Source organism: Gobius niger (genome assembly GCF_951799975.1).
Source record: "Gobius niger genome assembly, chromosome: 22".
Lineage (NCBI taxonomy): Eukaryota > Metazoa > Chordata > Actinopteri > Gobiiformes > Gobiidae > Gobius > Gobius niger.
This window is the reverse complement of record NC_136873.1, coordinates 7,608,520-7,623,087: the sequence shown is the minus strand read 5'-3', so window position 1 is coordinate 7,623,087 and position 14,568 is coordinate 7,608,520. Positions and strand designations below refer to the sequence as shown.

The window sequence follows — 14,568 nt, the reverse complement described above, 5'->3', positions numbered from 1 at the left end:
CGTGTCTAACTGTATATTTATATTCTATTATATTCATTATTTGATCGCTTGGACTGTGTGTGCACAAATGTAGCTTTAAAAGAAAGGGCAGTCACTGGAATGTGGATTATTGTGTTGTTATTTTAGAGTCTGTAGAGTCAACTCATGCTGCTTTACTTCAGGAAGTCCGATTCCTCCACATGGTCGAGCTTTATGAATTTGTTTCTCTTTCTGTTTGTTTCTCTTTTGTTTGGTCGTTGTCGAAGAACGTTATCACTTGAATGTAAATCCGACAGTACGGCGAGAAATCTGTACTGTGGTTGTAAAAAAATAAAATCATTTTTGTAAATCAAAACTGTCTATGTGTTGGATAGGGAAGATTTTCCACATGAATTAATGGGGGTCACACCTCCCACCTCGGCCTCTGGTATTCACGGTTCGTTCGCTTCCCTGCTGAAAAAAAAATAATACAAAATACCAAAAAAATACAAAAAAATAATTATTATTAAAGAAAAATAATAATGATTAAATACCCGGTCTCCCCTACATATAAAACGTCCAGCCAAGTCCTCCAAATCCACACGACACAAGCGGTTTGTCTGATCCCTGAATGACGACCATATAAGACGACTACAAAAACAGCGCCCCCAAGCTCTCATTGAGGGCATGTACATTACATTCAACCCGATTCAGAAACAACTTTATTATTTTGTTTTTTTTATCTGAACAACTTTGACGACGATTCCAAAAGTCAAACGCAAAGAAATGAATCACAAACTTGCAAAATTAGCCCCAATTGCAACATATGTGAGGGTATAAAGCAGCCCCAGGTCTTCAGTCCTGCCACACCTGTGGAGGAACTGAACGTCCAGCTGTGCCAAAGGCTCTCCAAACTCGCTCTGCGCGTTTCTTTCTTTCTTTCTTTCTTTCTTTCTTTCTTTCTTTCTTTCTTTCTTTCTTTCTTTCTTTCTTTCTTTCTTTCTTTCTTTCTTTCTTTCTTTCTTTCTTTCTTTCTTTCGATTATTGGCGGGCGGAAACCAACAGCTTAGGTGCACACCGCCACCTACTGTGCCGTGTGTGTCTCAGGATGCTAATTATTTCAGGTTACATTCTTGTTGTGCGAAGTCTACCGCTTCGAGGAGAAAATATAAAACAACCCAAAACATTATAATAATAATAATAATAAAAACACATTATAATAATCCTAACCTATACTTTGTGAAACAATTATCCAATGAAAGCACGTGAATCAGCTCGAGGGCGTTTGGGCAGGTGAGTCTGCGCTCTGATTGGCTGAAGTGTCAGCCTCGTCATAATGTCATATCCAGTAGTTTGTCTTTTCATCATTATATCGTAAATAAACTGAAATAAACAGCTGTAAAGCATTTCCTCTGATGCCTGTGATTTATATGGACAATGTTACACATTTTATTATTTTTCTATTCAAAATAAATGTCGTTGTATATCCGTCTTAACCAGCAGACCAGTGTTGATTTAGTCGACTATAATATTTGGTCTTCATTTTAGTCGAAGTGTTATTTTTGACGACTAAAATTGGACTAAAACTAAATTAAAAGTTTCTCATGAGACTAAAACTGTGACTAAAATGTCCAGATATTTTAGTCGACTAAAATAAGACTAAATAAAAATGAAAGGGAGAGACTAAAATCATCCAAACTTCTATTGAGCGTCTGAAAGAGTCTCATATTATGTAAATTCTCTGCCAAAGGATCATCTTTATCCATGAAGCAGAGGAACAAGATTCAATATGATTATAATGAATATTATGATGAAAATTAGCCTACATGGCTAACTCCGGCACATTTACATGTTGAAGAAACACATGTTGATTAATGTGCACTGTCCCAATTCAAATAAAGATATATAAAAAAATAAAAAAAATTATCAATGCAAAGTCGACTAAATTTACTTGCAATTTTAGTCGACTAAAACTAGACTAAAATCGAATTACATTTTCGTCGAAAGACTAAAACTAAATTAAAATATGTTGTCAATATTAACACTGCAGCTTTCCATCTGAAAGGTGGGGAAGATCTACCCGAAATTTGTGCACGTGCAGTAACTACACGAGACAGCAGAGGGCGCTACCTCCCAATGTACCGGGATTTGAACCCGCGTGGCCTCCGTGTCGCACTTACACCGGCCCCAATGTCACTTTAAATACTTATAAATGTGTTTATGTGCGACTCCAACAACGTTACATCACAAAACCTGCGCTTTTTCCTTCATTCTGAATCGATTCACCAAACAGGACTCCATTTCCCATCAGCCCCTTCGCTTTGTTTATAGCCGCCATGCTAGCGCGGGTCACACGGAGAATTAGCCCCGCGTCTCCCCGGTCGTGTCTGCGGCTCTTTCGCTCCTGTGGCCCCGGTGTGACGGAACCTTCGAGATGGACTAAAGGAGAAGCTCCAGGTCCAGCATGATGGCGGTGAGTCTCTCTGAGTCTCTCTGAGTCTGGGATACTTTTATTCACGAGGTTGTTCCGTGTTTAGGAGTAACTGAACGTCAACGGCTGATTTACGTGTACGCAAATACTACATGTACTTTTTCATGCAGTACTTTTCACTACTTGAGTAACGTTAACGTCAGAACCCTCGACTTTACCGAGCACGATTTCTCCAGTTTGACTTTCCTGAATCTAAAAGCTTGTTGGAAAAAAGAATCAAAAAAGCGACAAAAATGTAGCAAAACTCGCGACAACAAAGTGATGAATGAACGACAAAAACGTAACAAAACTGGCGATAAAAAGTGGTGAAAAGGCAACAAAAAAGCGACAAAACAGGCGACAACAAAGTGATGAATTAACGACAAAAAATCAACCAAAATGCAACAACACAGGCGACAAAAAAGTGATGAATAAATGACAAAAACGCAACAAAAACAGACAAAAATGCAACAAAACAGGAGATAAAAAGTGGTGAAAAGCAACAACAAAAACACAACAAAAAAAGCGACAAAACAGACGACAAAAAGAAATGAATTAACAACAAAAAAGCAACAAAAAAGCAACAACATGGGAGATAAAAAGTGATAAACGACCCAACAAAAAAGCGACAAAGCAGGCAATTAAAAAGAGCCAAAAATGCAACAACACAGGCGACAAAAATGTGATGAAAACACAACTAAACCGGCGACAACAAAGTGATGAATAAACGAAAAAATGCAACAAAAACAGAAAAAATTGCAACAAAACTGGCGATAAAAAGTAATGAAAAAGCAACAAAAAAAATCAACAAAAACGCAGGTGACAAAAAAGCGACAAGTGAAACAAAACAGGCGACAACAAGATGATGAATAAACGACAAAAGCGTGACAAAAATGTAGCAAAACAGGCGATAAAAAGTGGTGAAAAGGCAAAAAAAATAAAAAACAAACACAACAAAAAAGCGACAAAAATGCAACAACACAGGCGACAACAAAGTGATGAATCAACGACAAAAACGCAACAAAAAAGTGAAAATAAATGCAAGAAAACAGGAGATAAAAAGTGGTGAAAAAGCAACAAAAATCTGACAAAAACGTGATGAATAAACAACAAAAACGCATCAAAAAACAGACAAAAATGCAACAAAACAGGCGACAACAAAGTGAGGAAAAACGACAAAACAGGTGATAAAAAGTGATGAAAAGGCAACAAAACAGGTGACGACAAAGTGATGAATAAACAACCAAGACCCAACAAACTGGAGAAATTGTGCTCGGTTCAGCCGGGAGTTAAGGGGTTAAAGTATTACTGAAGTGGAAAACTGGAAGTCTAAATGTATTCCAAATTGTATAAGATGTGCCAAATCGACTACTTGGTCTCGCAATCTGTGCAGACACTTAATTTAAACACAGGTCAGAGGTCAGGTCACAGTGACAGCTCTCGACTGTGCAATAAATGTCACATAAAGCACAATTCATACACAAGGCCATTCAAAGAGCTTCACAGTTACATCAAATCAATAAAACATCAACATAAAATGAATCAATGGCAGTAAAAGGCAAGAGTGCAGATAAAGTACTTTCAGTCGTCATATGCACGGGCAAAAAGGAGTGTTTTGTTCTGGATTTTCACTCATTTCGACACTTTTCCTGATCGGATCTCGCTTGAAATAAGAAAGTCAAATTGCCAATGAGATAAGACCAACTTTCTTTCCCCATTGGCAAAGAAAATGACCTGAAATTAGGGCTGTGCAATTGATCGAAATTCGATTACGATTTTGATTACAACAGTAAACGATTACAAAATTAGCATAATCGCAAAAAATCGATTATAATTTTTATTTTATTTTTTCAATTTTTTTTTTCACATTTTTTTTTCCCCAATATATATATATATATTTTTTTGCATTTTTTGCCGGATTTTTGTCATTTTTTTTAATGGATTTTTGTCACTTTTTTGCTGGATTTTTGTCACTTTTTTGCTAGATTTGTGTCACTTTTTTGCTGGATTTTTGTCATTTTTCTGCTGGATTTTTGTCACTTTTTTGCTGGATTTTTGTCACTTTTTTGATGGATTTTTGTCATTTTTTTGCTGGATTTTTGTCACTTTTTTGCTAGATTTGTGTCACTTTTTTGCTGGATTTTTGTCATTTTTCTGCTGGATTTTTGTCACTTTTTTGATGGATTTTTCTAATTTTTTGCTGGATTTCTGTCTTTTTTTGCTGGATTTTTTGTCATTTTTTTTCTGCTGGATTTTTGTCACTTTTTTGCTGGATTTTTGTCACTTTTTTGATGGATTTTTGTCATTTTTTTTGATGGATTTTTGTCATTTTTTTTGATGGATTTTTGTCTTTTTCTGCTGGACTTTTGTCTCTTTTTTGCTGGATTTTTGTCACTTTTTTGATGGATTTTTCTAATTTTTTGCTGGATTTCTGTCTTTTTTTGCTGGATTTTTTGTCATTTTTTTTTCTGCTGGATTTTTGTCACTTTTTTGCTGGATTTTTGTCACTTTTTTGCTGGATTTTTGTCATTTTTTTGATGGATTTTTGTCATTTTTTTTGATGGATTTTTGTCTTTTTCTGCTGGACTTTTGTCACTTTTTTGATGGATTTTTGTCGCTTTTTTGCTGGATTTTTGTCTGACATAAAAACAAACGGTGCTGTGTGATGATGTCCTCTGCTCAGTTTGCTTGTGCAGGTGTGAGGGCTGGCCAGCAGGGGGCAGGTGTGAAACAGGGACCTCTCTTTAATCGAGGCGTACTTGAAATCATTTGCACTTTTATGACTGTCCAGAAAACATAAAACATCATCATAGTGTGTGCAGCGTTGTGATTTCAATTATGACAAAAATAATCGTGATTATTATTTTTTCAATAATCGAGCAGCCCTACCTGAAATAAGGACGAAATGTATCGAAACGAGTCAGAAACATCTCAGAACAAGTGAAATAATCTAGGACAAATGCCCAAGAACTTCTTAACTAGTCAAAACAACTAAAATTTGGATTATTATGCTCAAAATGAGATGTTTATACTGATCTAGTTAAACACTTTTTGCAGTGTGATGGCGTGTGCATTTAAACAGCCTGGTTCTCGGATTGAAGACTTTAACAGGATGTTTCTCAGTCGTCCTTGGACCGATTTCAACCATTTAAAAACTCAGAGAAACGTTTCCATGGGAAGCCGCTCTGCTTTGTCAAAGTGTCAGGTTTACAGCTGTTCGCTACACGCCCCCCTCGGACTAAAAAAAAAGAGAGTTCTTGAGAATTCCGAACATTCCGAACATTACCGCCGGCGCTGGATGTTTAGTTCGTGAGGTCCCATGATGCACCTGAGAGTCACAGAGTTCATCCAGCTTCTCGTGTTACTTGGTTATGTAGGTTTGGGCGTTGTGCAAATAACAGCAGCTGCTGAAGAATAGTGTAAATGTGAGGTTTTCAGAAAGGCAGAAGATAAGCTGATAATAGTGACCCAGTTGACGCTTGTTGACTCAGCTTGCCGTTCCTCCATCGTCCCACCTGAACGGATCCCATTTTCTCCAGTTTGGCTTTACCCTAATCAAAAAGCTTCTTGGGGAAAAAAGCACCAAAACAGCCACAAAACATGAGAAGAAAACAAGGATGTAAACACAACGAAAAAGAGACAAAAACTCAGCAAAAATGTGACAAAAATTCAACAAAAATGTGGCAAAAATTCTACAAAAATGTGACAAAAATTCAACAAAAATGTGACAAAAAATCAACAAAAAAATGTGACAAAAATTCGACAAAAATGTGACAAAAATTCAACAAAAATGTGACAAAAATTCAACAAAAAAATGACAAAAATTCAACAAAAATGTGACAAAAATTTAACAAAAATGTGACAAAAATTCAACAAAAATGTGACAAAAATTCAACAAAAATGTGACAAAAATTCAACAAAAATGTGACAAAAATTCAACAAAAAATGACAAAAATGTGACAAAAATTCAACAAAAATGTGTCAAAAATTCAACAAAAAATGACAAATTTGACAAAAATTTGACAAAAAAAGACAAAAATGTGACAAATTCAACAAAAATGTGACAAAAATTCAACAAAAAAAAAGACAAAAATGTGACACAAATTCAACAAAAATGTGACAAAAATTCAACAACAAAAAATGACAAATGTGACAAAAAATCAACAAAAATGTGACAAAAATGTGACAAAAATTCAACAAAAAAATGACAAAAATTCTACAAAAATGTGACACAAATTCAACAAAAATGTGACAAAAATTCTACAAAAAAATGACAAAAATTCAACAAAAATGTGACAAAAATTCAACAAAAATGTGACAAAAAATGCAACAAAAAAGTGACAAAAATTCAATCAAAAAATTACAAAAAATCAACAAAAAAATGACAAAAATTCAATCAAAAAATTACAAAAAATCAACAAAAAAGTGACAGAAATTCAACAAAAATGTGACAAAAATTCAACAAAAAAATTACAAAAAATCAACAAAAATGTGACAAAAATTCTACAAAATGTGACAAAAATTCAACAAAAAAATGACAAAAATTCAACAAAAATGTGACAAAAATTCAACAAAAAAATGACAAAAATTCTACAAAAATGTGACAAAAATTCTACAAAAATGTGACAAAAATTCAACAAAAAAATGCCAAAAATGTGACAAAAATTCAACAAAAAAATGCCAAAAATGTGACAAAAATTCAACAAAAATTGAACAAAAATTGAACAAAAATCGACAAAAATTCAACAAAAATGTGACAAAAATTCAACAAAAATATGACAAAAATATGACAAAAATTCAACAAAAAAATTCGCCAAAAATGTGACAAAAAATTGCCAAAAAATCAACAAAAAATCAACAAAAATTCAACAAAAATTCAACAAAAATTCAACAAAAATGTGACAAAAAATCAACAAAAATGCGAGGAACAACGTAAGGAAAAAGATCAGTTTTGTGGGTTTTCATCAAATTCATTCAAACCCTTGGTAATTGAATAATCCAAGCAATACTATGCAAAAAATAGTTTATTTGCATTGACAGAGAAGACCTTCATCTTGTAAATGTTTCCCCAAAACCAGGTGAAAACATTTCGACTGTTTTAAAGGTGAAATCCTCCATCAGATTCTTGCCTATAGATAGTTTTGATGTGATCTCTGGATAATCCCGTCTGAATGGCCGGTCTGTCGCGATGTCGCTGTGTCCAGTCCAGCACACTGGGCTCTTGTTTGGGACAATGGCTGTTGCACCAGTGCAGAGATGTGTTCAGGAGATATCTGCCCCGAGAACATTCCTGCCATTTTTCAACTTCCCAAATATGATGGCGATGACACACCCGAGTGGAGGAGGGGACTTTGTTTTAAGCTAATACTCTATGGATGGATAGTTTTCAGGTTAAGCCCAGTTAAGGGAAGAACTAGTGAAAAAGGATGTTCCACTTTATTAAGCAGATCATCGTTTTCAAGCGATATGGGAAAGAAAAAGGATCTCTCTGCTGATGGAAAGTGTGAAATAGTTGAATGTCTTGGTCTAGGTATGAAAACCTTCGATATTTCATGAAAGATTAAGCGTAATCATCATACAGATAAGAGATTTGTGGATGATTCAGAGACGCTCGGGTTTGTGCAGATAAAGGCACAATGAGGACGGTTTCTGCCAGACAAACACATCAGATTAACCTCTTAACTCCCGCCTGAACCGAGAGGATCTGTTTCCTCACGTCATCAGATTTTTTTTTTTTCATTTTTTTGGTGGGTATTCAACTCATTTTTGTAGCTTTTTTGTCAAATTTGTATCACATTTTTGTCATTTTTTGTCACATTTCTGTCATTTTTTTGTCAATTTTTTATCCATTTTTAGTCTTTTTTTTGTCAAATTTTAGTCAAATTTTTGTGATTTTTTTCGTACATTTTTTGTCAATTTCTTGTGACATTTCTGCCACTTTTTCATACATTTTTTGTCACATTTCTGTCTTTTTTTTTATCACATTTTTGTCAAATTTTTGTAATTTTTTCGTCAATATTTTGTTTTTATGGGCACTTAGCATTAGCGTTGTCTTCATCGTGCTCCTTTTCAAGCATGTATTAAAAAATAAAAAAAAATGTATAGTTGTTGAAATGTGAAAACATGTAAATAACATGACTGAAGTAAATAAATAAATAAATACATTTTTTGTAAAATTTTTTGTAAATTTTTAATCATTTTTTTGACTTTTTTTTCCTTTTTTCGTGATTTTTTTCGTAACTTTTTTCGTATTTTTTTTTGTCATTTTTATCATTTTTCGTCAATTTTTTGTCACTTTTTTTGCAACGTTTTTTTCACTTTTTGTCAATTTTTTGTCAGATTTTTGTCATTTTTTTGGTCTTTTTTTTGTCATTTTTATCATTTTTTTGTCACATTTTTGACATTTTTTCGTCAATTTTTCGTCACTTTTTTGTCAATGTTTTCTCACTTTTTTGTCACATTTCCATCATTGTTTTCCCTTTTTTCCAGACGCTTTTGGACTGGGGTAAAGCCAAACTGGAGAAAATGTGCTCGGTTCAGGTGGGAGTTAAGGGTTTAAGAGAACAGATGCTACAAAACAGCCGACAGGTATTTGAAGCTGCTGGTGCCTCTGGAGTCTCCTGAACATGAAGGTTTCGGACCCTCCAGAGGCTACAGTTGTGCATAAACCTTCTCTCCGGCCTCCCTTAAACGGTTCATTGAAGCTGATGAAGTCTTTTGTAGAGTTATTATTTGTTCGCACTAACTGACCCTAATCTCGTCTTTGTTTTCTTTTTGCAGATGACATTCGATACGTCGAGCAGCGTGACTCTGCTGTTTGACTTCTGGGACGTCCATGGAGTCGCAGGTAGCGGCTTGTTTGTTGTTGCAGGCGTAAAGGTCTCTGGGCCGTTTACAGACACAACAGTTTTATTTACCGAGGAGTCGCTGAAAGGCAAATGGCTGCCGGGGAGGAGGTGCAAACGGCATGTTCAGTGTTTTAGTTTATGAAATGCTTTTAAAGAGACTAGATGCAAGTTTGTCATTTTATTCTCACTGCTGCCACCTCAGGTCTTTTGTGTAACTGCAGCTTCTATATTAAGCTCGTGTATGACAGTATTTCGGACCCGAATAAACACCTTTCTGAGTGCAGGATTTTAGAGGCAGTTGTGGTGAATATGAGCTCATTCTACACATTAGGACATGGAGGAATATGTAGGGGGAGGAAAATACTTCATTTTATCATTTTTAAACTCTGTATAGTCCCTTTAAGGGGAAAACAATTTTGAGAAAATCTAAACTTTCTCTAATTATTCAAATACTACTTTAACAAATGCTGAATTCTGAATATAGTTTCTACTAAATAAAGATACAAAGACATGAGGAGGAGAAAAGTGGTTCAACAGCCCATAAATACACAACGGAGAATGATAGCACGATGCTAATGCTAAAGGCTAGCTACGACTTCCGTTTTTTCACTTCTACTGCACAATCTGCTGTGTTTAAACATCCAAATGGGCCCGATTTAGACTTGACTTTATTTATGTGTGATGAATAAGTTAATATTCCACCAGAAAAGGGCAAAAAGAAGTGGAAAATTATGTTTCCCAAAAGATTCTATTTTCCCCCTCGGTGAAGCCACTTCCCCTTCTATGATGAGATGCCGTCTGAATCTACAAGGAAGTGAAACTAAACATCACAAAAATGGCCAAACCGAAGAAAGCTGGGTGCAATCTTAAACTAAATCTTCAATATAATCGTGTTTACCATGAATACTTAATTTGGACATTTTTAAACTCTGTATAGTCTTAGTTTAAGGGATTTGTTCTCTTGTTTCCCCTGGGGTCACTCACACAGACGTCCATGTTTTAGTGTAAACACTAAGTAAGGAAACTGGAATACCCGGAGGAAACTAAATATAAGGTTAGCTGCGACTAGGGCTGGGTACCGTTCGCTTTTTTTCCGATACCACTACTTTAGCGATACCTGCTTTTCGGTACCGGTGCCTTAACGGTACTTTTTTCGATACCTGTGTTATTTTAAGTTAAAATAATGTGTGTAAAAAGTATCGTTCAGGAAAACAAACAGCACAGCGGCATAAACACGGCACATCAGAAAACAGAAGCAGCAGCGTCACCTGTTACTTCATTTTTTGAGCAGAATTCCCACTAAAGCAGTGATAAAAAGAGAGAAAGGACATTATTACCTCCTGAGCGGAAGGAACAGACCAGATCCGCATCAAAAATACAGAAAAAAGTGACACAAATGCATCAAAAAAGTGACAAAAATCCAGCAAAAAATAGACTAAAATCCAGTACAAAATAGACAAAAAATCCAGCAAAAACTAGACAAAAATCCAGCAAAAAATAGACAAAAATCCAGCAAAAAATAGACAAAAATCCAGCAAAAAATAGACAAAAATCCAGCAGAAAAAGACAAAAATCCAGCAAAAAAGACACAAATTCAGAAAAAAAGACAAAAATCCAGCAAGAAAGACACAAATCCAGCAAAAAAAATGACAAAAATCCAGCAAAAAATAGACACAAATCCAGCCAAAAATAGACACAAATCCAGCAAAAAATAGACACAAATCCAGCAAAAAATAGACACAAATCCAGCAAAAAATAGACACAAATCCAGCAAAAAATAGACTAAAATCCAGCAAAAAATAGACTAAAATCCAGCAAAAAATAGACTAAAATCCAGCAAACAAATAGACTAAAATCCAGCAAAAAAAGACAAAAATCCAGAAAAAAGACAAAAATCAAAGAAAAAATTGACAGAAGAGCAAAAAAGTCATAAAGTGACAAAAACACATCAGGGAAATAAAAAGTGACGACAATGGCATAGAGGAGAGAATGGATTTGGTTTTGGCGGGTGGTAAGAGGTTAATAGCCGGTCATATCGTCAATGTAAAACAGTCCAGTCATTCTTGGTCAATGTTTTTCCATTCCAGTTTATTTATAGATATCGTAAAATGAGATTGAGCTCACACTGGAGAAAAAAAGACAGTCTCTTGGTATCGATTTATGTCGGATATCGGCAGATACTCAAACCGCCAGTATCGGTATCAGACGCTACAGGTTGGGGGGGGGAGTTTTGGGTTCGTGCTCGCTCACTCTGCCTGACTCTGCCTCTTGTGTAAACCCAGGCATGCTGCTCTCCGTGGTGGTGGTCTTCCTCCTCACTCTGTGCTACGAAGTGCTCAAAGTGTCCAGGATCTGGCTGAGTCACCGCTTCGAGAAGAGCACCACTGCGCCCCCTCCTGGCGACAGCAGCCCTGTGCTGGAGAGCAGCCCTTCAGAGTCCTCCCTGACCCCCATCGCACCCACACGGGCCTCGATCTCAGGCAGCGACCGGCGACACAGGTGAACTTACAGTACAGACTTTTACTTCTTTTACTTTCACTTCGAGCCCGTCTAGTAACGTTTTTCGACTTGGTGCTACTGTGCACGGCTCATATCTAGGGCTGGGTACTGGTACTTTTTTTTAAATACTTTTTTCGATACCTGTACTGAAATATTTGTCCATTTAATCTCCGCACTGTTTGGGGGATTTAGCTGTAGAGAGCCAACAATCCAGACCATTTTTCATGATATTTGTAGCACCACAGCGTATTCTATGTTATAGCTATGGACACATGCTGTGGATCATTTGAATAGACAAAAATCCAGCAAAAAATAGACAAAAATCCAGCAAAAAAATAGACAAAAATCCAGCAAAAAAGTGACAAAAATCCAGCAAAAAATTGACAAAAATCCAGCAAAAAATAGACAAAAATCCAGCAAAAAATAGACAAAAATCCAGCAAAAAATAGACAAAAATCCAGCAAAAATAGACAAAAATCCAGCAAAAAATAGACAAAAATCCAGCAAAAAAATAGACAAAAATCCAGCAAAAAAATAGACAAAAATCCAGCAAAAAATAGACACAAATCCAGCAAAAAATAGACAAAAATCCAGCAAAAAATAGACACAAATCCAGCAAAAAATAGACAAAAATCCAGCAAAAAAGTGACAAAAATCCAGCAAAAAATAGACAAAAATCCAGCAAAAAATAGACAAAAATCCAGCAAAAAAGTGACAAAAATCCAGCAAAAAATAGACAAAAATCCAGCAAAAAAGTGACAAAAATCCAGCAAAAAATAGACAAAAATCCAGCAAAAAATAGACAAAAATCCAGCAAAAAATGGACAAAAATCCAGCAAAAAATGGACAAAAATCCAGCAAAAAATAGACAAAAATCCAGCAAAAAAGTGACATAAATCCAGCAAAAAAGTGACAAAAATCCAGCAAAAAAGTGACAAAAATCCAGCAAAAAATAGACAAAAATCCAGCAAAAAATAGACAAAAATCCAGCAAAAAATAGACAAAAATCCAGCAAAAAAGTGACAAAAATCCAGCAAAAAATTGACAAAAATCCAGCAAAAAATTGACAAAAATCCAGCAAAAAATAGACAAAAATCCAGCAAAAAATAGACAAAAATTCAGCAAAAAATAGACAAAAATCCAGCAAAAAATGGACAAAAATCCAGCAAAAAATAGACAAAAATCCAGCAAAAAAATAGACAAAAATCCAGCAAAAAATAGACAAAAATCCAGCAAAAAAATAGACAAAAATCCAGCAAAAAATAGACAAAAATCCAGCAAAAAAATAGACAAAAATCCAGCAAAAAAATAGACAAAAATCCAGCAAAAAATAGACAAAAATCCAGCAAAAAATTGACAAAAATCCAGCAAAAAATTGACAAAAATCCAGCAAAAAATTGACAAAAATCCAGCAAAAAATAGACAAAAATCCAGCAAAAAATAGACAAAAATCCAGCAAAAAATAGACAAAAATCCAGCAAAAAATAGACAAAAATCCAGCAAAAAATGGACAAAAATCCAGCAAAAAAATAGACAAAAATCCAGCAAAAAATAGACAAAAATTCAGCAAAAAAATAGACAAAAATCCAGCAAAAAATAGACAAAAATCCAGCAAAAAAATAGACAAAAATCCAGCAAAAAAATAGACAAAAATCCAGCAAAAAATAGACAAAAATCCAGCAAGAAAAGACAAAAAGCAACCGGCCACACAGGTGAGCACGGCGGACATGTGTCTACAGGCAACACAGGGGAAATTACTTTCACTTCGAGCCCGTCTAGTAACTGTTTTCGACTTGGTGCTACTGTGCAAGGCTCATATTTAGGGCTGGGTACTGGTACTTTTTTTTTAAATACTTTTTTCGATACCTGTACTGAAATATTTGTCATACAGAACCATAAAACAGATTTACTCATTTCCTTTTCCTTCCATTTAATCTCCGCACTGTTTGGGGGATTTAGCTGTAGAGCGCCAAGAATCCAGACCATTTTTCATGATATTTGTAGCATCACAGTGTATTCTATGTTCTATGGACACATGCTATGGATCATTTGAAAGACGAGACTCTGAGCTCTCCGTAGGTGAAAACAGTTTAATTCTACGTGCCTCGGTTCCTGAGAAATCTAAGCTAAACAGAGGCTAGTTTTGATCTAGAATCAGAGATATTGCGTGTTTTATGAAACGCTCTCCTTTCTGATGAACTCCTCGTCCTTGGACCGATGTTAACCATTTAAAAACTCAGAGAAACGTTAAAATCTCAATTGTTTCGATCTTTCCATAGAGCGAGAGAGAAGTGTCGAGTTACAGCTGTTCGCTACGCAACACCACGCCCCCTCAGACAAAAAAAAGAAAGAAAAGAGACGCAATAATATATACAAAATGTCCAGATGTAACTTTTCACAAGTTTCTGATTGATCTATTTCAGTTCTGTTCATCACAGAGCTCCCAAAACCTCACTCAAGGTGAATTAGAGTGTCGAGTTTTGTAATAATAATTTAAAAAAAACACAGAAAAGATTTTTTTCCCGTTTTTGGCACTGAATGTTTTAACTACAAAACAATTTTCCTAATTGAAAAATTTCCCCAAATTTCCTAATTTCTCTTAATGTGTTTTTTCCCCAGATTTAAATTTTCTCCTCCCAAATTTTTCCTTTTTATTTATCAAATTTTTCCCGTGTCTTTTTTCCCCCTAAATTTACCCACATTTTATTTCACATATTTAGTTTCCACTTTTTCTTAATTTTTCCACATTTTTGTACCGTTTTTTTATTTTTTAGTTTTTAATTACCCCAAATT

General features: G+C 35.0%; 2 protein-coding genes across 2 annotated transcripts in view; both read left to right on the top strand.

Annotated features, from left to right (window-relative positions):
• Positions 1–14,568, top strand: part of phpt1 (phosphohistidine phosphatase 1) — a 207,046-nt gene that overhangs the window by 168,449 nt on the left and 24,029 nt on the right. The gene's annotated exons all lie outside the window — the stretch shown is intronic.
• The window catches only part of slc31a2 (solute carrier family 31 member 2), a gene marked incomplete at its 3' end in the record, with an annotated part of 15,325 nt that continues 3,164 nt past the window's right edge, over positions 2,408–14,568 (top strand). The window contains exons 1-3 of the mRNA XM_079581097.1: positions 2,408–2,431; positions 9,209–9,275; positions 11,559–11,775. Coding sequence (XP_079437223.1) covers positions 2,423–2,431; positions 9,209–9,275; positions 11,559–11,775 — 293 coding nt within the window. The 5' untranslated portion in view covers positions 2,408–2,422. The remainder of the gene's footprint in view (positions 2,432–9,208; positions 9,276–11,558; positions 11,776–14,568) is intronic.